At 39.3% G+C, this 25,923-nt stretch overlaps 1 protein-coding gene across 2 annotated transcripts in view; it reads right to left on the reverse strand.

Annotated features, from left to right (window-relative positions):
• Nucleotides 1-754: 754 nt before the first annotated feature.
• The window catches only part of LOC114565053 (disco-interacting protein 2 homolog C), a 299,966-nt gene continuing 274,797 nt past the window's right edge, over nucleotides 755-25,923 (reverse strand). Inside the window, exons 29-38 of one of the 2 annotated variants that reach the window (XM_028592867.1) lie at nucleotides 24,802-24,932; nucleotides 23,736-23,904; nucleotides 22,207-22,377; nucleotides 19,327-19,356; nucleotides 12,230-12,291; nucleotides 9,686-9,743; nucleotides 8,755-8,829; nucleotides 7,834-8,008; nucleotides 6,318-6,441; nucleotides 755-1,127 (exon numbers count right to left, since the gene is read on the reverse strand). In XM_028592867.1, the coding sequence (XP_028448668.1) occupies nucleotides 875-1,127; nucleotides 6,318-6,441; nucleotides 7,834-8,008; nucleotides 8,755-8,829; nucleotides 9,686-9,743; nucleotides 12,230-12,291; nucleotides 19,327-19,356; nucleotides 22,207-22,377; nucleotides 23,736-23,904; nucleotides 24,802-24,932 (1,248 nt within the window). In that variant the 3' untranslated portion in view covers nucleotides 755-874. The remainder of the gene's footprint in view (nucleotides 1,128-6,317; nucleotides 6,442-7,833; nucleotides 8,009-8,754; nucleotides 8,830-9,685; nucleotides 9,744-12,229; nucleotides 12,292-19,326; nucleotides 19,357-22,206; nucleotides 22,378-23,735; nucleotides 23,905-24,801; nucleotides 24,933-25,923) is intronic. The other variant, XM_028592866.1, reaches the window with a different exon arrangement.

Consider the following 25,923-nt stretch of genomic DNA (forward strand, 5'->3'; position numbering starts at 1 on the left):
AATGTTAAAAAAAAAAATCTAAACAAGCGCCTTCAGCAAAATACTTAACAAAGATTCTGGCTTTTAAATTGCATGTGGGTCACTTTAATATTTTCCTGCAAACGATCGTCCTCTTCAAAACGCCAATCGGCTCTTTTTCGGTAAAACGCTCGGCACAAATGGGAGAACTTTTCTTGCTCTGGATGGGGGGTGGTGGCTGGACTTCCTCCTCTGGCCTTCAAATTAAAACCACAGCCTGAACGCTTAAAAAAAATACAAAAAACACTTGATTCTGTGGAGCTAGTTGGCAGCAGGTCAGCAGCCATGGGGGGGGGTCCAGCTGGTCGCCCAGGAAGCAGGTGGTTGATATCGCAAAATATAATTTTTGCCACCGTTTTTTTTCTGCAAATATCCTTTTCAAAAGATAGCCTGAACTTTTTCGAGGACATGGCAAATAAACAAAACCAAAAAAAAAACATACAAGCAACCTCAGCAAAATACTTTAAATATTGAAGTGACCCCACACGCACATTTAAAAGCCAGAATCTTTCTTAACGATTGTCCTCTTCCGCCTCTCGGGACGCACGATTGCCATTTTTTTGCGATAAAAACGCTCGTCACTAATGGGAGAACTCAGTTGCTCTGGATAGGGGGTGGCCTGCTAATACCGCCACCTCCAAATTGAAACCACAGCCTGAACGCTAAAAAAATAAAAATAAAATACAAAAACACTTGATTCTGTGGAGCTAGTTGGCAGCAGCACATAGCCGGGTTGGGGCGCTGCCTGAGAAGCCAACAACCTTCACGTGCCTCGGACTCCTGTCCAAGAGTAGACTGTCTTTGCATTCCTTTATCCAATCTCGGTATCGGCCAGCTGGCGGGGGGAGGGGGGGCACTACATGTTGTAGGCCACGTAGATGGGGTCCAGCTGGTCGGCCAGGAAGCCGTCGCGCAGGTGCATGCGCTGCTTCTCGCCGCGGGAGTTGATGGGGATGACGCCGATGTCGACCACCACCACCACGCCCACGATCAGGTAGTGCTCCTCCAGGACCACGTTGGTGACCAGGGGGACCAGGTCCAGGGCCTCGTGCTCCGAGCCATCCAGCTCCACCACCACCACCAGCAGGTTGGTCCACGTGAACACGGCGCTGGAGGCACACGGGAAGAAACAACATGTCATCGCATCATAGGCGTAATTTGGGGGGGGGGGATTACGACTCCCCCAATAATAAAGTCTGGGCTTTTTCGATTTTTTTGTTGTTTTTTTCGCCTTTTTTGAGGGTTTTTTTTCGAAGTTTTTCCCCGTTTCTTTGACATTTCTTGTTTTTTTTTTTTTTTTTTTTTTAAATACAACTTTTTCAAAAAAGAAATTTGGACTTTCTTAATACAAGCAGACATGTCCCGGGACCTCCCTAGATAGAAAAAAGTCACAAAAAGTCGTACTATAGTATGTCGAAAAAAGTAATAAAAAGTCATAGTATAGTATGTCAAAAAATATATTAAAAAAAAACATAGAATAGTATGTCAAATAAAGTGACAATATAGCATGTCTGTTATCAGTAAAGTATGTATTAGGGCTGCATAGTAGGACTGGGCAATATATCGATATTATATCGACATCGATATACGAGACTAGATATGGTCTTAGTTTTTGGATATCGTAATATCCTGATAGCACAAGTTTTCCTGCTTTTAAAGGCTGCATTACAACTTATCAGACTTAACAGCTGTTTTATTATTTATCTTTATCCATTTAGTCATTATATCCACATTATTGGTGATTATGTATCACAACTCACAATTCAGTCAGTCAATCCTACAATATTGCGGCAATATTGACATTGATGTATTTGGTAAAAAATATCAGGATATTTGATTTCTTCCAAAGCGCCTAGCTTTTTATCGTCATTGTGATATCGACTGGTGCATCAAACACATTGCAGAAGACACTCAGAGATCTTTTGTGTTAGTTGAAAGGAATTATTAGTAGAAAACGGCACATTAAAATGTAACTGTCATTCTTTTTTAGTGCTGCCTTGTACAATGTGATCAATATAAGAATGTTGGAAATGATTTCCTTTAATTTGTTTTAAATTCAACAAGCAGTTTTTTGTATTTTAGCAGAATACTGAAAGTAGCAGAAATGCAGAGCTGAGAACACTTTGATATCTGTTTATTTATTTATTGCAAGTAATATTGGTATCCCAACATTATCACTTAGTGCATATTTTCCTCATGTTGTGCAGCCCCATTATGTGTAGTATCTCTGCTCAGTTCCTCTGCTGTTTCTGTGTTTTCTGTCTCCAGGGCTGCAGACCTGTGTAGAGCAGCATGGGACACGCCTGGGTCCATTGTGCGCCATATAAACCAGAGCAGCAGCCAGTCTGTGGGCCGATCTCCTCACCACACATCTCTTCATTGTGTCTTTAGCTTCCTTTTCCTTGTTTTTTACAGCACATTTTCACTAATCCACTCCATACACTACTGACACGACTGATTCCTCCCATATATGTGTTGGATTTCTTTGGGTTGTTTTGTGATTAATAAATGACTTTATTGTGTGTGTCCTGTTTTTTGTCACAGTCTTACAGCCAGGCTAGACAATAGTTTGTCAAAAAAGCCCTAGAACGGCATGTCGAAAAAAGTCATAGTATACCATGTCGACAAAATCAGAACAAAAGTCATAGTATATCGAAAAAAGGAATGAAAAAGCAATAGTATGGTATGTCGAAAAATTCATTAAAAAGTCATAATATAGTATATCGAAAATAGTCAAAGTATAGTATGTTGAAAAAAAATCAGAACAAAAGTCATAGTATATATGTCAAAATAAAGTCATTGTATGTCAAAATAAGTCATAATAAAAGTCATAGTATAGTATGTCAAAAAAACTAAAAAGTCACAGTATAGTACCTAAAAGCTTCATGAAAAAAGTCATACTATGGCATAGTATGTTGAAATAAATTCATAATAAAGTCATGTAATAAAAAAGTCATAGTATGTCGAAAAAAATGTAATAAAAAAAGTCATAGAATAGTATGTCAAAAAAAGGAATAAAAAAAATCTACATATATGTATATATGTCAAAATAAAGTCATAGAATAGTATGTCGAAAAAAGGAATATAAAAATCATAGTATAGTATGTTGAAATAAAGTCATAAAAAAGTCAGTATAGTATATCGAAAATAGTTATAGTATACCATGTCGACAAAATCAGAACAAAAGTCATAGTATATCGAAAAAAGGAATGAAAAAGTAATAGTATGGTATGTCGAAAAATTCATTAAAAAGTCATAGTATAGTATATCAAAAATAGTCAAAGTATAGTATGTTGAAAAAAAATCAGAACAAAAGTCATAGTATATATGTCAAAATAAAGTCATTGTATGTCAAAATAAGTCATAATAAAAGTCATAGTATAGTATGTCAAAAAAACTTCAAAGTATAGTACCTAAAAGCTTCATGAAAAAGGTCATACTATGGCATACTATGTCGAAATAAATTCATAATAAAGTCATATAATAGTACATAAAAAATGTAATAAAAAAGTCATAGTATGTCGAAAAAATGTAATAAAAAAAGTCATAGTATAGTATGTCAAAAAAAGGAATAAAAAAAATCTACATATATGTATATATGTCGAAATAAAGTCATAGAATAGTATGTCGAAAAACGTAATACAAAAATCATAGTATAGTATGTCGAAATAAAGTCATAAAAAAGTCATAGTATAGTATATCGAAAATAGTTATAGTATAATATGTCGAAAAAGACCCAGGACTAGGTGGAGGGATTATATCTCCAACCTGGCCTGGGAACGCCTCGGGATCCCCCAGTCGGAGCTGGTTAATGTTGCTCGGGAAAGGGAAGTTTGGGGTCCCCTGCTGGAGCTGCTCCCCCCGCGACCCGACACCGGATAAGCGGACGAAGATGGATGGATGGATGGATGGATGAAAAAGTCATTAAAAAGTCATTGTATAGTATGTCAAAAAAAATCATTAAAAAATCATAGTATGTCGAAAAAGTCATAGTATATTATGTCGAAAAAGTCATAGTATGTATGTTGAAAAAAGTGATAAAAAAGTCATAGTATAGTATGTTGACAAAATCAAAACAAAAGTCATAGTATAGTATATCAAAAAAAGTAATGAAAAAGTCATAGTATAGTATGTTGGAAAAAGTCATAGTATAGCATGTTGAAAAAAATCAGAACAAAAGTCATAGTATATATGTCAAAATAAAGTCATTGTATGTCAAAATAAATCTTAATAAAAGTCATAGTATAGTATGTCAAAAAAACTAAAAAGTCACAGTATAGTACGTAAAAGCTTCATGAAAAAGGTCATACTATGGCATAGTTTGTCGAAATAAATTCATAATAAAGTATGTTGAAATAAAATCATAATAAAGTCATAGTATAGTATGTCGAAATAATAAAAAAAAAGTCATAGTATGTCAAATTCTTTTTATAAAAAAGTCAAAGTATAGTATGTTGAAATAAAGTTATAAAAAAAGTCATAGTATAGTACATAAAAAAGTTATAAAAAAAATCATAGTAGAGTATGTTGAAAAAAAAGATCTACATATATGTATATATGTCAAAATAAAGTCATAGTATAGTATGTTTAAATAAAGTCATAGTATAGTATGTTGAAATAAAGTCATAGTATAGTATGTTTAAATAAAGTCATAGTACAGTATGTTTAAATAAAGTCATAGTATATATGTTTAAATAAAGTCATAGTATAGTATGTTGAAATAAAGTCTTAGTATAGTATGTTGAAATAAATTCTTAGTATATATGTTGAAATAAAGTCAGTGTAGTATGTTGAAATAAAGTCATAGTATAGTATGTTGAAATAAAGTCATAGTATATATGTTGAAATAAAGTCTTAGTATAGTATGTTGAAATAAAATCTTAGTATAGTATGTCGAAATAAAGTCATAGTATAGTATGTTGAAATAAAGTCATAGTATAGTATGTTTAAATAAAGTCATAGTACAGTATGTTTAAATAAAGTCATAGTATATATGTTTAAATAAAGTCATAGTATAGTATGTTTAAATAGTCATAGTATAGTATGTCGAAATAAAGTCTTAGTATAGTATGTCGAAATAAAGTCTTAGTATAGTATGATGAAATAAAGTCATAGTATAGTATGTCGAAATAAAGTCATAGTATAGTATGTTGAAATAAAGTCATAGTATAGTATGTTGAAATAAATTCTTAGTATAGTATGTTGAAATAAAGTCAGTGTAGTATGTTGAAATAAAGTCATAGTATAGTATGTTGAAATAAAGTCATAGTATATATGTTGAAATAAAGTCATAGTATAGTATGTTGAAATAAAGTCATAGTATATATGTTGAAATAAAGTCATAGTATAGTATGTTGAAATAAAGTCATAGTATATATGTTGAAATAAAGACTTAGTATAGTATGTTGAAATAAAGTCAGTGTAGTATGTTGAAATAAAGTCATAGTATAGTATGTTGAAATAAAGACATAGTATATATGTTGAAATAAAGACTTAGTATAGTATGTTGAAATAAAGTCAGTGTAGTATGTTGAAATAAAGTCATAGTATAGTATGTTGAAATAAAGTCATAGTATATATGTTGAAATAAAGACTTAGTATAGTATGTTGAAATAAAGTCATAGTGTAGTATGTTGAAATAAAGTCATAGTGTAGTATGTTGAAATAAAGTCATAGTACAGTATGTTGAAATAAAGTCATAGTATATATGTTGAAATAAAGTCATAGTATAGTATGTTGAAAGAAAGTCTTAGTATAGTATGTCGAAATAAAGTCATAGTATAGTATGTCGAAATAAAGTCATAGTATAGTATGTCGAAATAAAGTCATAGTATAGTATGTTGAAATAAAGTCATAGTATATATGTCAAAATAAAATCATAGTATAGTATGTAAAAAAAACAAAAAGTCATAGTATAGTACGTAAAAAAATTCATGAAAATAAATAAATTCATAGTAAAGTCATAGATGGTACTTAAAAAAATTATTTAAAAAAAATTATAGTATAGTATGTCGAAAAAAAGTTATGAAAAAGTCATAGTATAGCATGTCGAAAAAAAGTCATAGTATACTTTGTCCAAAAATGTCATAAAGTCATAATATATGTCGAAATAAAGTCATTATATAGCATATCTAGAAAAAGGCAGTGGTGGACTAAAGGATAGAGAAGTGAGCTTGTGACCGAGAGGTCGTGGGTTCAATCCCCAGAACGGTCCTAGTGTAGTATGTCAAAAAAGTCATATGATGTCACTGTGTTTCATGATGTCACTGTGTCTCAGGTTAGCTTGCTGCTGTCCTCACCACTCTGTGATGCTCTTGTGCGTCCTGATGACGGAGGTCTCGATGTCGATGGGGTGGTAACGCATCCCTCTCAGCTCCATGGCTTCCTCCAGCGCACCAACCACGTACAGGGCATCATGACGCTCTATACACACACATACGTTACTTTTCTGACAGTAACTTTATGACAAATGTACTTTCTCTAATTGGAATGTTGTTGTATTTCCTCATATATCACAAAAAAAAAAAAACATTTCCACCTGGATATGGGAAATAAAACAGACCAATGAGATGTTTTTAAATAAAAATACAGATTACTTTTGAAAGTTTATTGTGTTATTTCACATGATTGTGCTACTCTGGCCCGAACATTCAAATCCTAGTCAATAAATAATTCAAATAAAGGAAGATACAAACAGACCGAATGCACTCCAGGACCATCCACTGGTTACAGGGTAACTTTTTAATTTGGCCTGGGAACGTCTCACTGACAATGCTGTAGACATTGCACTTTAAATCTAACAGGTTCAAGTCTTCTTCAGACTCATTTATCACTGTTAAAAGTTATAAAATAAACTCAGTTTTTGTCTCTTTTCTAGGTTGGTTTAAGTGTCCTAATGGCTGTACAGTAGGTGAAAATGTAAATAAATTAAGATATGTAAAGCTTGCTAATTATATTTTTGGATTCAAGCAAAACATTTCCTACCAACATTCAGTGTGTAAACATCAGACTATTTAAACACCAAAGATATGAACATTATAACACTGCAGTGTGTCAGATGCTGCTCATGTGTGCTCATCAGAGAGGAAAGATCCTCTCTGAGGACATGACGTAACTCTCCGGTGAAAACCAGACTAATGGATTCCTTCAAGGATGGCAGCACTTAAAATCAGCCCTGAAGCTGTTCAATCCTGTTATATGAGAACACTAAAGGTCAGTTTTGGCCCCATCAATTATAAATTTCACATTATTCTATGATTCATTTAAGTCACGTCCTCACCTCTAGGGCTGGGTACCGAATTCAATACTTTTTAGGCACCGACCGGCTGGCCTCTAAAGCAGGGGTCCTCGATGTTTTTTTAAACCAAGGAACCTTTAACTGAAAAAGAGACCCCTACACATATTGTATAAAATGAAGTTAAACTGGGCCTACAATAAAGTGTTCATGGAATACTAAGCTATTAAAGTAACAATTGTATTGTACAATTGTAAACATACATGTGTCACAGTGAATCCCTATGATGAACTGTATCTGTGGATCTCAGTGACTACCTTACCTATAGACCAGTAAGCTTGTCATCAGTGGGGATTTATATTTGTTAAATAGCGCTCTTTGGTGACGTGGTTGATTACGTTACTGTTGATCATCTGTCCATCGTCGTGTAAAGCCCGCCCTGACAATTTGATTGGTCCGAACTGCTCTGGTTGGAGCATAGTTGCTCCACAACGGATCAAGTCCAGAGAGAACTTCCCGACCTCAAATGTTGTGGGCGGGGTTTAAGTTCGGCTGGCATCCAGGCTACCAGCCCCACTCACCTCCGCTGGCGTCGGTCAGCTCGGTCCTGCGGAGGAAGCCCAGGTATCCGGTTCGAGCCCAGACGGTTTGCGTGTCTCCGAAGCTGAGCCTGGAGTTGAAATGGTCCGACTGCAGCGCCTCGTCCCCGTAGACGGTGAAGTAGCCGCTGGCGTTGTGGCCGCTGTGCACCCAGATCTACAAACACACCAAGTCCATAAAGTGTCGTACCAAAAGGACAAATCCCATCACCAACAGAATGTTATTCCTGATATAAAAAACATTGCAGGACCTGGAACCAACAACCTTTTTATTTAACAACTTTATGGATGATTAAAACTATAATGAACATTTTCTGTCAAGTCACTAGTTGCTTAATTCAACAAATAGTTTACGAAACAAGATCACATTTTGTCCTAATTTGTTTTAAGTTTGCTTAGGAATGTATATTTTTATTTTCTAAAATATTAAGAAATACATGTTAACAATTTACTTGAAGGTATCTACATAAGTATCTACATAAGACTGTCATGTGTTCATTACAGTGTCATGACACATGAACCCTAACCCTAACTCGTTAGTTATCTAACCCTAACCTTAACCGTAACCGTAACTTGTCAAGACAAAACCGAAGGATACTCACTAAAAGAAGTGTTATGTCATAAACGTTTATGACTTGTTCATAATGTTTATGACACGTTCATGACAGTGTCATGTCACTCTTATGTAGATACCTTCAAGTAAAGTGTAACCTTGTGTTTTAATCCCTTTTATTCAATCATCAAGCATGCACACATCAATGTCAGGTATGTCTCTGCAGACAGGAAGAAGTGAGTCACAACTAAACAGGGAAGTACACACTTTCTGTTTGTGAAGTGCCAAACTCTTCTTCCCATGTTCTCTCATGATCTCTGTTTGTGTAAAAAAGTGATTCATAGACAAACCTCGCCCAGATGTGACTCTCCCATTGGTCCCTTGGTCTCTGGGTTGGCGATGATGATTCGGACCCCCGGCAGGATCTGTTCACAAATCAGGGACCACACATCAACATTTAGACCAACGGTGTAAAACTGGCCGGACTGGAAAATGAAAATCATGTCAAGACGCCAGACGAGTGGAGTTTATTGACATGCTTTTATTTAAGAGAAAAAGTCAAATATGTTGACTGTATTATTGCATGTCTCATATAGCTTTCTAACTTACAGTTTGGGCCTCATGAAGCCCTAAAAAAGTCGGGGAAAAAAGGTGCTTAGCCATTGTAAAAAAAAAAAAGTGAGAAAAACTAGGTAGGCCAAAATATATTGTGTACCATAATTGATATGCGCAGTTGTCAATGTCCCGCCCAGCGCCCACGTCGTTTAAATAGCAAATGCACCTGCGCCCGTCTGTGGTCCTGGTCTTACAGGGAGGTGTGTTCGCAGCATTTCATTGTTATTTTAACAGAGCATTAGTGAAACGCGCTTAGGCTTATGCACAGCGCGCACACACTACGCTTGTTACACACACAGGGACGCACAGCAGCACACAAACGTGCAGAAGATTAAAAATAAAAAATATTGCGGTGCATAATCCGCCATCATAATAGCAATGCGCCAAGGTCCAAATACGCCTGGCTTTTAAAGGGAATGGGAGATGATCTCTGATTGGTTGATTGCGTGTTACGCCCAAAACACACCTCTGATTAATGAAGACACTAAGTACAACCCTTTAGAACCAGGCGCCCGGTGCACGGACCCTTTTTACCACCGTTAAACTGGCAAAAGTGGATTCAGACACACCCTAAACACACCTGCGCCAGGCGCTTCACGCCGTGCGCTTACATCCATAAAATAGGGCCCTTAGACTACAGGATAAAGAAACAAAAAGCCACCTTACCTTCCCAGACTCCATCAGAGGCAGGCTGTGTGGTGACCCCCTCTCTACTAGTCGCACCCTGCAGGGGAAAACAAAGAGACAAAGAGACTTTTCTTAAACAAAAAAATGAACACAGATTTAAGGAAAGGAGTGTTTAAATTAAAAGGGACCGAAGCAAATTTAGATGACACTCCAATAGGGAAGACTTTCTGTCCTGCTTATACTGTATGAACTGTAAATATTTTGTCTGTAAATATAAAATGAACACTTTTCATTTTTTATTGTAAAATATTTGTAATTTCTTTGCAACTTTTAAAAACAATGTATTTATTTTATTTTATGTTTTTCTGCCATATTTTCTGGGGTAAACAAAGTTTGGACATACTGTAGTTTGACAAATGTGTAATAAAAGAATAACTTAACCAATCAATAAGTTCATTTTTTGGGGCATTTTAGGACTTTATTGACAGGACAACTGAAGACATGAAAGGGGGAGAGAGAGAGAGAGAGAGAGAGAGAGAGAGAGAGAGAGAGAGAGAGAGAGAGAGAGAGAGAGAATGACATGCAGCAAAGGGCCGCAGGTCGGAGTTGAACCTGTGGCCGCTGCGTCTAGGAGTAAACCTCTGGATATGGGCGCGCGCCCCACCAAGTGAGCTACCCAGGCACCCCTAAAAAATTGTACTTTTGAAGGATTCGATTTATATTAACACAAAATGCTCACGGGAAACAAACCAGGGACTTTTTAGAATTTAAATGTGCCATTTTAGATGAAATTACACAGGACGCTGGGAAAAAAAAAAAAAATAATAATTATACTTTCAACCCAAGAGCTACATATAAAATAAAAATGTCGATCCTTAAACCGATCGTGACAGAAGCGGTTGGTCGGATTATAAACGTGAAAGACGGAGCGTCCCAGCTAGAAACAGGCCTGCTTGAATCAACATTGATTACATGTAATCATGCACACTGACAGTTCTATTTTTACACAGCAGGACTTCTCTCAGGCTGAAGGCCATAATGATCTGCACTGCAGCAACAGACAACAGGCAACTCAAGTTTCTCCAGACACACATGTAGGAAACTTTTGCTAACAGCTCCTGACACGTTAACCCTCCTGTTGTCCTTGGGTCAAAATTGCCCAAAAACGAACATGGATCAATGCTTCACGCGAGCAAAATGAAGGGTCAGATCAGTACTTTCATTAAATGTTGGGTGTTCTATTACATTTTATAGCAAGTAAAAAAAACAATAAAATGGTTTCTAAACAGTATCTGGACTAAACTTTGACAATCTGTAATTATCCACTCAATCGCAGTCTACAGTACAGGCCAAAAGTTTGGACACACCTTCTCATTCAATGCGTTTCGTTTTTATTTTCATGACTATTTACATTGTAGATTCTCACTGAAGGCATCAAAACTATGAATGGACACATATGGAATTATGTACTTAACAAAAAAGTGTGAAATAACTGAAAACATGTCTTATATTTTAGATTCTTCAAAGTAGCCACCCTTTGCTTTTTTTGATAACTCTGCAAACCCTTGGTGTTCTCTCAATGAGCTTCACGAGGTAGTCACCTGAAATGGTTTTACCTTCACAGGTGTGCTTTGTCAGGGTTAATTTGTGGAATTTTTTCCCTTATTACTAAAAAAGCAAAGGGTGGCTACTTTGAAGAATCTAAAATATAAGACATGTTTTTAGTTATTTCACACTTTTTTGTTAAGTACATAATTCCATATGTGTTCATTCATAGTTTTGATGCCTTCAGTGAGAATCTACAATGTAAATAGTCATGAAAATAAAAAGGAAACGCATTGAATGAGAAGGTGTGTCCAAACTTTTGGCCTGTACTGTATATCAATGACGTTCCACTTCCGGGATTGCTCCGGTGCCGCCGGAAAATACCACAGGATGTCCCTCTTTTTAGGCCGGATGTCCGTCCCCTTCCTCTGTCTCTGTGTTGGCGTTCTAACCTCCGGTGGATTTGTGAGGACTATGGTTAACTGCTCCTCAGATCTCTGCAGGGTAAATCCAGACAGCTAGCTAGACTATCTGTCCAATCAGAGTTTTCTGTTGCACGACTAAGACTATATGCACAGTTGGCGCCTTTTTTGATAATAAAAAGTTGACTAGGGCGCTTTTGTAGTGAAAAAAAAGTTTCTTTGAGACAATATGACGGTTTCGGGCACATCAGGCTGTCACCCTCACAACCTCTGAAACACTTCCAGTCTGAGAAAGTTCCCCTTTAAACCCATCAAACTCAGTCTGAGTCACATTTCATGCTGGGGTGACACCGAAAATAGCATCTCGGGAGTCTCCTGAATTTGTTTTGCTGGAGTTTTTTGGCTTTCTGCAGAGGAATCTGACTTCATGAAGCAACCAGAGGTTTGAAAATGGCTGTAAGGGCTCAACGTAAGGGTCAGATTTCATCTCTTAAAGTGGTGACGCTGTCAGTTTCCAGGCAACAGAGATGGACAAACAACAGCAGGGATGCCAAGCTAGACTTTCACAAGTGCCTTCAAGTGCGGTCGGAACTGTTCACTGGTTTGTTCAACTCACCTGTCATGCCGTAGCGCTCTCATATCGACGAACACAGTCGTGGGGTCGGGTCCTGAGGTTCCCTGAGAAACAACAACAACAACAACAGCGTCACACCGTGTCCTTTAACACAACTCCTGTCCAGTGGTGTAGTCTAGTTTTTTTTTTTTTGTAGTGAGTATACTGTAATTTTTCCCCCTCCCAGCATTAGACTTGCCCGTCCCAGATTGACAACCCCATAGGTTTTTTGTAACGTTACCGCGTAAAGCATCAGCCTCATCAGGAATCATTTTCTGTAGTTTAAAGGGATACGCCACCGTTTGTTGCAATAGGGCTTATCACGGTCTAGCCTGGCTGTAGATAGGTGGGCCAATGCATTTTTTGTCTCAGTGAAAGTAATTACAGTACAGGCCAAAAGTTTGGACACGCCTTCTCATTCAATGCGTTTCCTTTTTATTTTCATGACTATTTACATTGTAGATTCTCACTGAAGGCATCAAAACTATGAAAGAACACATATGGAATTATGTACTTAACAAAAAAGTGTGAAATAACTGAAAACATGTCTTATATTTTAGATTCCTCAAAGTAGCCACCCTTTGCTTTTTTATTAATAAGGGAAATAATTCCACTAATTAACCCTGACAAAGCACACCTGTGAAGTGAAAACCATTTCAGGTGACTACCTCATGAAGCTCATTGAGAGAACACCAAGGGTTTTATCAAAGAGGAGGGTTTTCAGTTTACTCTTAAATGTGGTGACGGTGTCTGCCCCTCGAACCCAAAGTGGGAGCTGGTTCCACAGGAGCGGAGCCTGATAGCTGAAGACTCTGGCCCCCAGTCTACTTTTAGAGACTCTAGGAACCACAAATAGCTCTGCATTCTGGGAGCGTAGTGCTCTACTAGGACAATAAGGTACTAAGAGCTCTTCTAGGTATGATGGTGCTTGACCATTTACAACTTTGTAGGTCAGGAGGATGATTTTAAAATCGATCCTAGATTTTACAGGAATGTTTTCAGTTATTTCACACTTTTTTGTTAAGTACATAATTCCACATGTGTTCATTCATAGTTTTGATGCCTTGAGTGAGAATCTACAATGTAAATAGTCATGAAAATAAAGGAACACGTTGAATGAGAAGGTGTGTCCAAACTTTTGGCCTGTACTGTAGGTTGTTTTGTTGTCTTTTGTTGGCTCACTTTTACTCACAACATGCTAACCGGCAACATAGGATTCCATTCACTACGCTAAGCTAACTAGTGGCAGCGCTGCCGGTGTTGCACCGGACTAAAACAATGCATGCACAAAAAGTGCGTTGGCCCACCTATCTACAGCTAGGGGAGAGCGTGATAAGCCCTATTTCAACAAACAGTGGCATATGCCTTTAACGTTAAAGCAACACTAAAGCACTTTTCATGCTTCGGTCCCCCTACAGGTTGGAAGCGGAATTGTCCATTACCGCTGTTGTAATGTCTCATTCGAACTACAAATCCAGCTACCCGATCTGGTAAACTTGCATAATGTAATGTAATGGACAATTCCACTTCCAACCTGTAGGGGGACCGAAGCAGGAAAAGTGCTATAAGCCTCTTTCCGACCAAGTAGTTACAGGAATGGAGTTATAGGAACAGTCCACTTCTAAACAGTTCTACTCTCCCCCAAAACTGGTTTTGCCATTTGCATTCACACTGGCCAAGCGTTTGTTAATATAATCACAGCCATCTAACCACCACTATTTGGAAAAGGGAAAAGACCGTGCCCTAAAGTAGGAGCTGAAAGAGTTACAGGAACTGTGGCCAGAGGAACTTAATAATGCCCAAATTGGTCCAGTCGGAACCGGAGAAAAAAAAAAAAGGGTTCTAGGAACTGCAAAAATCCCTCCGGTCGGAAAGCGGCTTTAGTGTTGCTTTAACGTCTGCTGCATTGTCACTCGAAGCGGCAGTATAGCTTCAGGGGCAGGCTTATCAAAACACAGAAAGAGTGTAGTTTACATTTGCTTTTGTTTCATGTATCTACTTCAGTGATTCACATTAGTTAATTCCAAATTTGCACAGAGAATGAGCACCAAGCAACTGTGTAGTTGTTCCTAGGCGACTCGCAACACAGACGGGGTGAATTTATGAACGTAAGTGTGAAAGTTCTATGACAAAAAAATCATCGTTACGTAACGTTATCCTTGCGTTAGTGGGAAATTCTTGACCGTTCCCAGAGGGTATACTACATATACCTGCGTATCATTTAGACTACACCACTGCTCCTGCCACTGTACAACTGCATGATGACCACTTCCTCTACTGCTACTGCTACTCCTACCAGAGGATGCTACTGGTCGTGCATGAGTGCTCACAGACACAAGCTTCTCCCTCCACAGCGGAGGGAGAAGCTTTGGCTTTGAGAAAAAATTACAGGATCCCACAAAACCTCTACAACATTTGACAAAATGGAGGGAGAACAATGTGGGAGCGACAGCAGCGGGATGATCTTTTTAGGGAAATCAGCAAGACAGATTAACCCTCATGGTGTCCTCGGGTCAAATTTAAACAGCTTTAAAAGTTTATTATATCAGAAATATGGAAAGTTGAAATGAGTGCCGTAAATGTCGAGAAAAGTGACAAAAACGTTGGGAACATTGCAAAAAATGTTGGGAAAAGCGACAAAAACAACAATAAAACAATAACGCCGGAAGAAAACGTCAAAAAGTTTGGAAAAAGTGACCAAAACGTGTAGAAATAGCTATCAGCCTGCCCAGGGGACTAAAGGTGAAAATTAGCTCTTGAGCTAAAACCTGGTACTATGCATCTCTCCCCTTGGGGTTAATGTTTATTGTACGCTATCCCTGTTTCTTTAAATAAATAAACTAAATCAAAATGAAAAAAAAGGGACCAAAAGTTGAAAAAAAACTGCAAAAAACAAAGAAGAAAAAAAGAACTTTGCAAAAAGCAACCAAAACGTTGAGAAGGGACAACAACAGTGTTTTCTTCATGGTCGACAGGAAGACAACACAAGGGTTAAAATAAAGATATCCCAAAAGCTTTCAAAAATCTGATTCTTCTTTCTTGATCGACATGCAAACAAAAAGTCACAATGAAAACACAATTTCTTTTAGAGGAAAGAAAGAGAGGGAAAAAGTGATATCAAGCCAGGGGAAAAGAAAGATGGAAGAAAGGGGTGATGATGACAAAGCTGAGTGATTGCATCCCGGTATGTAAAAACTCCTAAATGTGAGGGAAAACTTCCAATCAAGTCAGAGAAAAGGAAAGAGATAAAGAACCCCGTTCCGACCTCTCTCCCTCTCTCTCTTCCTCCACCATCTCTCCATCCCCCTTTTCTGTACACAGAGCCAGGCACTGGACACACAGCGGCATGGTGGGAGTCAGAAGCCAGCGCACCCAGTGCCCAAAATGGCAGATAGCTTCATCTCCATGAGGCAGCTAAATAGATTACTTCTCAAACCTTTTAAAGTCCACCAGAGGAAGAATATTTAACGAATGACAACTGTTAGGAACATATGGACCAATGGAGGCGAGGTGGTTTGAGAAGCTTCTATAGACTAAAGAAATTTTCTTTACGCCTTTATTTTTTTGTTATGACCCTGGGTCACTATTGGAATATATTGGTGCCCGGTTACACCAGAGAGTTAGCCTGGAAATCCAGACCCAAATCTCAAAGATTAAGGGTCTGGCAATGAGTAATGAAAATGGCCCAACTTGAGGGGCGGCACCAAGCATGCATTTGAAAGTCTCACTGCACGCAATCAGATAACACTACAAGCATAGCTACCAGCGGAGCTAACTGGTAGATTAAACTCTTAGCTACCAGCGGAGCTAACTGGTAGATTAAACTCTTAGCTACCAGCAGAGCTAACTGGTAGATTAAACTCTTAGCTACCAGCGGAGCTAACTGGTAGATTAAACTCTTAGCTACCAGCAGAGCTAACCGGTAGATTTGAGCGCCGTCTAACTCGTTCATTGTAGCATCAGAGACGGCACTGGTGAAAATTACTAACGACCTTCTAACTGCTGCAGACAAAGGACTTGTCTCCATCCTTGTTTTACTAGATCTTAGTGATGCATTTGACAATATTGACCATACCATCCTGTTACAGAGACTGGAACACTTAGTTGGCATTAAAGGAATCGCACTAAGCTGGTTTAAGTTCCTCAAGGCTCAGTGCTTGGACCAATTCTATTTTCCTTATATATGCTTCCTCTAGGTAATATTATTAGGAAACACTCCATTAACTTTCACTGTTAAGCAGACAACACCCAATTATATCTGTCAATTAAGCCAGACGAAAGTGGTCAGTTAGCTAAACTTCAAGCGTGTATTAAAGATATAAAATCCTGGATGACCCACAATTTCCTGATGTTAAACTCAAACAAAACTGAAGTTATTGTGATGGGACCAACGCACCTCCGAACTTCATTATCTAAAGACATAGCTACTCTGGATGGTATTGCCCTGGCCTCCAGCACTACTGTCAGAAATTTAGGAGTTATTTTTGATCAAGATATATCCTTCAACGCCTACTTAAAACAAACCTTAAGAACAGCCTTTTTCCATCTTCGTAACATTGCCAAAATTAGGAATATCCTGTCTCAAAACGATGCTGAAAAACTAATATCCTGTCTCAAAACGATGCTGAAAAACTAGTCCATGCATTCGTTACTTCTAGACTAGACTACTGCAATTCCTTATTATCAGGTTGATCAAATAAGTCCCTTAAGACTCTCCAGCTGATCCAGAATGCTGCAGCACGTGTTCTGACGAGAACTAAGAAAAGAGATCATATTTCTCCTGTATTGGCTTCTCTGCACTGGCTTCCTGTGAAATCTAGGATCGAATTTAAAATCCTCCCCCTGACCTACAAAGCTCTAAATGGTCAAGCACCATCATACCTAGAAGAGCTCTTAGTACCTTATTGTCCCACTAGAGCACTATGCTCCCAGAATGCAGAGCTACTTGTGGTTCCTAGAGTCTCTAAAAGTAGACTGGGGGCCAGAGTCTTCAGCTATCAGGCTCCGCTCCTGTGGAACCAGCTCCCACTTTGGTTTCGAGGGGCAGACACCGTCACCAGAGTTGACAGTTAAGAGTAAACTGAAAACTCTCCTCTTTGATAAAGCTTATAGTTAGGGAGTGAGGAGTTGCAGCGTCCACCTAACCCGGCCCACCTGCTTCTCTTCGTAGTCATCAGTTTTATTTATTATATAATTAATAATATAGCGAGAGTAGAGGGAGGCAGGCCAGTACAGCCCGATCCGGTTGGGGAGAGTTCTAGCCCGACCAGGCACCTCTCTTTAACCTGCCTCTCTTAGTTATGCTATTATAATACTAGACTGCCGGGGAAGTTCCTTCCTTCCTAAGACACACTGAGCTGCTCTCTCATCTCTACTTGTTACTTTTGTATGCATCCTGTCCCAGAAATGCTTGTTACTAATCTAGCTCTGGGGAGTTTACTCCCCGGAGTCCTTATGTTTCTTCTTTGCAGAGCTATGCTCTGCGATTCTCTGCAATTCCCGGCCGCATCCAGCTGCGTCCTGCTGCATCCGCAGCATCCACCCGTGCTCTGCAGCGCCACGTTACATCCCGCAACGCCCTGCTGTTATGTTCCTATGCACAGAGTAGTCAGGATCCGGTATAGGAGACTGCACTACTCAGTATGACACGATGTGCCCTGCTATGACATGAACTTCCACGATGACCTTCAAAGTCACTGTTCCATTATCTCTAATGTGACTATTATCACCACTGTTCATCACCCCCCCAACCGGCCCCGTCAGACACCGCCTACCAAGAGTCTGGGTCTGCCGAGGTTTCTACCTAAAAGGGAGTTTCTCCTCGCCACTGTCGCAATAGCCACTGCTAATGCTTGCTCTTGAGGGAATTACTGTAGTTGTTGGGGTTTTGGAATGTATAGAGTGTGGTCTAGACCTACTCTATCTGTTAAGTGTCTCAAGATAACTCTGTTATGATTTGATACTATAAATAAAATTGAATTGAATTGCGGCCAAAGCCGTTTCAAACAGGTGTTCATCCGTAGCCACCTTGCAATATTTGACTTCGACGTCGCAGCGCTGTCGTCATCCGTTTAGCTGGCCTCTGGCCCGCCTATATCAGATACAGCGATGTGATTGGTGCAGCTCGGCTACAAGGGCATAGTTAATGAGCATCATTACTCAATGCCAGAGTGACTTCGCTGAGCAAATTAAAATTGTGCTCTCGCGAGAACTCTGGATTTCCAGGGTACCAGAGAGTGGCATAACAAAATGTGTTTTCAACTCCTTAACTCCTGTTGCGGTTGTCTAACTCCACTCTCTATGGGAAACAACAACGAACTTCAAGCTAGCGAGCTACACGCTTAAAATGGCAACTTTTGAAGAAAATTTGGATCATGCAACAAGTCGGGCCTGCTTGGTTCTTTTAGGTAATGATTGTAAAGATTTACAAAGAATGTGTTTAGGGCGTTTCCTCTCTAACTGGGACATTTTGGGACCGATTGGTGGGATTGATGTGGATGAAGTACACACGGAGATACACTGGCAAGAGCTAATGAGGTTTAACCATGTATCAGCTAATTTAAATAGCTCACGTTACTGTACTATGTCAACAGTTAACTTATTATTGTATGTGCCGTTTTCTTTTGCGGGGTGCAAATGTTCCACCAAAACAAGTTCCTTTCCGAGACTATTTTGCATCCGGAGTTTAGTGCCACCCAAGAAGATTGTGATTGGTTTAAAGAAATGTCCAATATTTCAATAAAAGAAAGTTGTAAAGAATTTCCTAATTCAGAATTAGTGTTTTTCATTGTCATTGCGATATCAACTTGCGCAATAAACGTGATAGACATTTAGTGTAAAACAGTAAAAAAAACTGAACTTTAAAATGTAATTACCATTCTTTTTTTATTCAATAGTTCAACACCCAATTTGTTATATTTTAGCAGTATGCTGAAAGCGGCCAAACCGAGTACACTGTTTATGTATCGCAAGTGATATCGCTATACTCAAAATAATCCTTAAAAAACCTGGATCTAAGCCAGCTGAGTGAGTGAAGTGCTGGTAAGCAGAGGTGGTGGAGGTGGTTTGGGGGTGGGGGTGGGTTGATGGTGGTTCCCTACCTGGTCAGCAAGCTTTCCCAGCCTGTGAGGCTACAGCAGCAGAGAGGGGCGGAGGAGGAGGTAAGGAGGTAAGGAGGGAGGGCGGAGACAAACCGAAGTATGAGATATGTGGGCGGGGTTATGGTTAAAACAAGAAAAGAGGAGGGAAGGAAAAGAAAAAAATGTCAAAATGGAAAAACCCAAAGAAACAAAACAAGCAGTCAGGACTGAGAAAAAAAAAACTAGTGCTGGGCGATATGGAGTAAAATCAGATATCACGATATTTTTGACCAAATATATCATTATCGATATTGCGACGACATTGTAGGGTTGACAATTGGTGCTTTCCCAAAATATTTTATATATTAATAATCATCAATAATGTGGTGAATAGTTTCAAGTGAAATTATAGAGAAAACATATATAAATAGTTTTCCCAGCTATATACTATGTTCACATGTATGAACAAAAATAGGTTGATGTTAAAACAAATCTGCAATTCTTCAAATTATATTCCCTCAAAATGTTTCAAAACAGATTTTCTGAGAGAATTGAGTTAGTATGTGCTTGTTATTATCAATTTAGACAACGTAATTGTATATCACGATATCTTGATGATATAATTCCATTGAAAGACGATACATTATCATATTGAATTATCGCCCAGCCCAAACAAATGTTAGTTTTAGTCATTTAAAGCTGCTGGAAAATAGTTAATAGGTTTGTTTAGATTACAGAGCAGTAATTTATGGTGTTTTTCCTTTACATGGTAGCTGCTCAACTTGCCTATTTTGGTTTTCCATTAGGAAAAAAAGTCCCTGGTACCTGCCAACAGGTACTTTTTTCAGTATGACCTCCGTCGAGGTTCCAAGCGCGCTGAGGTGATACCAAAAGGTGACATGAAAACCTGCAGACTACTGATTGGTCAGAGAGAATTGTCACTAATCATTGCTAGTGAAGGATGGGGGTGTCCTGAACGCGATATTACGAATCCCACTATGGCCACGCCAAGACCCGCCCTTCAATAGCTACTATTGGCCAGGCATCCATGCTTACACAAGGTAACGTAACCTGATTTGTTCAGGTCCTGTCCCCTGACCAATCGGCTATCCTAACCTTAACCACTCAAGGTCAAATGCCTAACCCAACCAATCGAGCTGCTTCGTAGGGCGGGTCTTGCCATGGCCATAGTGGGATTCGTAAATTTGCGTCCTTAACAATTCCACCATTTTTAAATACTTTAGCCATACTTCGTTTAAAACTAAATGTGTCTTCTGGCTGTGGCAACAGAATCAAAAACAACAAATCTTTGACGTTCTGTGTGTGTGTCGCATTAGGTCACAGCAGTTTCCTGTGGCCTCACCCATGAGGCGGTACTAAATCTGCAATGGAAAAAGGAGGACGGGGCACCGCGGCCGAGTAGAGCTGAGCCGACCTGGTACTATCAGTGGGTAAGCGCCATTAGTATACTGCATAATTAGCCATTTTGCTGCAGTGTTAGTGTATATTGATCCCGTGCAGTTAGAAATCACTGTTCTGTACGACAACATTGTACTGCTGAATAAATGATGTTAAACATGTGTATTAACTAGGGCTGTCAATCGATAAAAAAAAATTAACTAATTAATTGCACAATTTGCTGTAATTAATCGCGATTAATCGCTTTTTTAAATTGAGACTGAAGCTTATAATAATGGATATTTAAATGCTAAATCATTTAACTTTGCAAAATGATGAAAAAAAAACAAACAAGGAAAGGTTCTGCTAAGTTCAGAATGTTTAATATCTTTCAGAACAACAGCAGCAACAATTTGGCTTATTTAGTCCTGCTGAAGGCTGCTGAAATGGCTAGAAACTGTCTGACTTGAGAGCAGATTTTTGTCACCGTCCCCGGCTGCTGTCGCCTGCTCTCGTCTACTTTACAGGCGAGGGGCAGTTCATCTCCAACGAGCCGAGAGTTCAGTCGGCGGCAGGGCAGTCGGGACTCACCCGGAAATGGCGAGCGGAGTGATGTGACGTGACTAGTCTCTCAAAATCTGACGAAAATCTTCTAAACTGACCTTTGTTGAGCTGAAATGAAGACAGATTCAGCAACTGCACGGCCTATTTCTCGCTTAAAATGTTTCAGAAACATGTTTCAGTGAACTATTTTAGTACAATATGAGATCGTATTCTGAACGGCCGCCATGACAGTCTGGCTCCCAATAGCCGGAGAAAACAAACCCATGTGACGCGTTCGTCCAATCAGCTGCTGGTTTTCATTACTTGGGCAACAATACATAGTAGCGCCACTTGGTGTTATGGAGACGTGTTACGTTTCTCAGCCGCCACATGAAGTAAACAAACACAGCTGCGTTAATTTCGTAAATTTTTTTTAACGAGTTAAATATTAAAAAATTAACACAAAAATTAACGCGTTAATTTTGACAGCCCTAGTATTAACATTTCAAAACTCTTTATAAAAGCTTGTTTTTTCATTCTATCTGACCACTAACATTCTATAAAATGGTCAGAAATTTTTAAATTGAATACAAACTTGGCAATACACAGATAGTGATTGAATTATCTAGAGCAGATCACAAAATATCCTTGTATTACTTTAGTAGCAAAAGGGAAAACAAAACTTTGTGACATGTACATATGAACTTGGGCAATATCCTGATTTGATCCACTTAAGGTTGCAAATCATAGCGGAGATGTAAAAGCAATGATCTGCTTGAAATGGAAGGATGACGCTGAACCCCGAGAGGATCGTACACGAGGAAAAAAGCTGAATGTCTCAAAAAGAAATGGTTTGCTTGGATGAAGCAGCTAGTTTATCATACGCGAGTGCACAATATCTATTTCGAATCCAGCCACAAATGCCCCGAGAGAAAACCAGGAGCGGAAAGTCGGACCGACCTGAAGGCAGATGGCCAGGTTGACCCGGCAGCCGAAGGAGGTGCTGACGGCTCGAGGGTGCAGCCCCAGGTCCTTGAAGAGTTTGGAGAAGGACTGCGTCAGGGCTATCCTGGGACGCTCCTCCGCTACAACCACACACGTCCTCACCCGAGACAAGTCCAACCCTCGAGACTGAAGCGGACAAAGAGGAAGCAGATGACATTTAGTATAGGTGATCCGTTGTCTTTTAGCTTTGCATGCCACTTTAAAGAGCCCCTATTATGAGTCTTTTTTTTTCGTGGTCCTGCTTGACGCCCTGCTATCATTGCTATTACTACTACTATTTCTAGTCATAGTTCTATAATGTTTAATTGGTATTATAATTGCCACTGTTCATCACACAAACTGCTATAGGTATTATGAATATGTCTCTCTATTTCTGTTTTTCTGTATTTGTGTCCCAACTGGCAGTGGCAGATGGCCGCCCACCAAGAGCCAGGGTCGGTCCAGGGTTTCTACCTGTAAAAAGCAAGTTTTTCCTCGCTACTGTCGCACCAAATGCTTGCTTGTGGGAAATTGTTGGGTCTTTGTAAATTACAGAGTGTGGTCTAGACCTGAGACAACTCCTGTTATAAATATAAAAACAATTGAATTGAATTTTAGGTGTATAAAAAAAAAAAAAAAAAAAAAACACATTTCACTCCAAATGGAGCTTTCTCTCCCACAGGCAACACTTTTTCTCAACTGCCTGAAACGCCTTTGCCCCCTCAATTAATGATGTCATTGATTGAGAAAGCCAGGAGCTGCAGCAATGGGCAGTACGATAAAGCTTCTATGGACTAAAGAAAATTTCTTTACGCCTTTATTTTTTTGTTATGATCCTGGGTCACTATTGGAATATATTGGTGCCCGGTTACACCATAGAGTTAGCCTGGAAATCCAGACCCAAATCTGAGGGTCTGGGGTCTGGCAATGAGTAATGAAAATAGCCCAACTAGAGGGGCGGCACCAAGCATGCATTTGAAAGTCTCACTGCACGCAATTGGATAACACTACGACCAATCACAACAATACACGGGGTGACATATCCAGAGCCCCATTCGCTTAGCTACCAGCGGAGCTAACTGGTAGATTAAACTCTTAGCTACCAGTTAATTGTAGCGGCCAAAGCCGTTTCAAACAGGTGTTCATCCGTAGCCACCTTGCAATATTTGACTTCGACGTCACAGCGCTGTCGTCATCTGTTTAGCTAGCCTCTGGCCTATATCAGATACACCGATGTGATTGGTGCAGCTCGGCTACAAGGGGAGAAATGCCTTCGCCCACATGCCTGTTTCCTCAATTAATGATGTCATTGATTGAGAAAGCCAGGAGCTGCAGCAATGGGCAGTACGATAAACATAATACTTTTTAAATCATGTAAAACCTATTCTAGAAGACCCCAACAGTACAAACATGATGCTAAAAAAGGAAAATAATAGGGGCTCTTTAAATTCATAAAATATCAAGGGAACAACACAAACTCTTCTGGAGAAACACGCCCCCTTTACCTTCAGCGACTCGGTCTGCAGGCCGAGGCCTTTGGTGCAGAGCTCCATGACGCTGTAGGAGCAGAAAGTGTCGCGGACTTTGTACTGACTGACGACCGACAGCCAGAGAGCCGGGTTCACCTCCAGCTCGGCCGGAGGAATCAGGATGGACTGGTGACCTGAGTACACACTGCACAGAGGAACCAGACAAGAGAAAAGACATCGCTAGTACTGTTGGGTATGTTCCATCTACAACAAGTTGTAAAAATGCTCTTCAAAACAAATCTTCCTCTTTGACCCGACTTTCCCCCTTCTTCTGCATCTTCCCTCCCTGACTAGAATGGGTATTTAAAGGTCCCATATCGTAAAAATTTGATTTCCATGCCTTTTTTTTAAATTATAAAACAGGTAGAGGTTGCTTTATAAAAACTGTGAAAGTATCAAAACGCTCAATCCACAGAGAAATGCACAGAGCCCGTATTCAGAAACTGTTCCTTTAAACGAGCCGTCAGGACTTCTGTATGGTTGTGATGTCACAACTATACTATATATTGGTCGAAAGTGGCTCTACGGTGCCGTTACAGTCTGTCCCCGGCTGCAATGATGGTGCAGAAACGCAGAGAAGACCCGGAGACGCTGACCAATCAGAGCAGACCGGGCTTTTTCGGGAGCGAGGCTTAAAGAGACAGGCGCTAAAACTGAGCGTTTCAGACAGAGGGTGAAAACAGGTATATTCAGACAGACAGTATGAGAAAAATAATGTGTTTTTTAACATTAAAGTATGTAAACATGTTCTAGTATAAAAAACTAAATACATGTATGAACCTGAAAATTAGCATGATATGGGACCTTTAAACACCAGTCGTAGATTTTGCAACGGAGAGGGTAGCCGTGAAAGGCCACAGGCGCTGCCATTCAAGAAGCTGAATTTAGCTCGTAGCAGGCTAATCTAACGTCTAAACTAACGTTTGTCAAGACAAAATGACTGATTTAACATGCAATAAATAACTTAAACCAGACAGTGTGCATTGCTTATATATTGAATGATAACACAAAATTGAGCTTTCTTTTTAATAATGTGTCTGACCTGCAAAGGCACCAGAGGACGAAGCCCAGGCCGCAGTATGGGTCCAGGCAGATGGCAACCTCCCTGGACGGGTAAAGCTCACACTGCAGCTTGATGGAGCGACAGAAGGCACTGGTGGCTGTGTGAGACATCTAAAACAACAGACATACACACACATACACACACACACACACACACACACACACACACACAGCGCTCAGAAAACAGTCGTCCATGCATGGCGATATTTCTCTGCAGTGCAGCTTCTAGAAACACGTTTTAGTTTACTAGTGTCTAGGAGAGAAATGGAGATATTTTCACTGGTCTGTGACCTTTTGTGCAGTCTTGTATTAAGTACTTGAAAGAACTACTTGAGTAAAAGTACAAGTATCTTGCCAGAAAATTACTTTGGTAGAAGTTAAAGTCACCTTTTAGATTTATTGCTTAAATAAAAGCCTGTACTTTACTGTACTTCAGTATCAAAACTAATTATCTGATATTAAATGCACTTACATGTTAGAAGTAAAAGTAAAAAAAATTATGGTTGCTTTATAATTATTGATTATAAACTTTATTGTGGCTTCCTTATAGTAAAGCATAACATTCAGGGTTTCCACATCCTTCTTAAACATCAAATTCAAAGTATTTATCCATGACTTTCCTGGCACACTTCCCTCAAGTTGAAGGACCAAAATTCTACTTAAGGATAGTAATGAAGAATTTGTACTTTGTTACATTACAACACTGCTTTTTTGATCTTTCATCTTCTTTTCTTTCTTTCAAGCAGAAAGGAGAATATATAATAGACATATTTTTGTTCAGACTCACACACACAAAGTCTTCCTGCTTTGCTGGAGCTAAAAGCGATTAATAAACTAAAAAAAAATGAGTCCACAGCACGTTGATTAGCATAACAAAACTCTGGGTGCAGCAGTGACCAGATGAATTGACCGCCTTGTTTTTTTTCTCTCGATGCGTTTTGGCACCAGCGCTGCCCGCCGTAGCGTTAACAGTCCGCCGTCGAAACATTTGCTCATTAAGGACGTTGATTAAACATTACGGACAGGCAATTTAGCAGCAGCACATGAGCAGATATGCTGGCATTGTTTCCTGCCGGCCTGCTTTTTCCTCTTTGCTGATTAG

Source organism: Perca flavescens, chromosome 12 (assembly GCF_004354835.1).
Source record: "Perca flavescens isolate YP-PL-M2 chromosome 12, PFLA_1.0, whole genome shotgun sequence".
Lineage (NCBI taxonomy): Eukaryota > Metazoa > Chordata > Actinopteri > Perciformes > Percidae > Perca > Perca flavescens.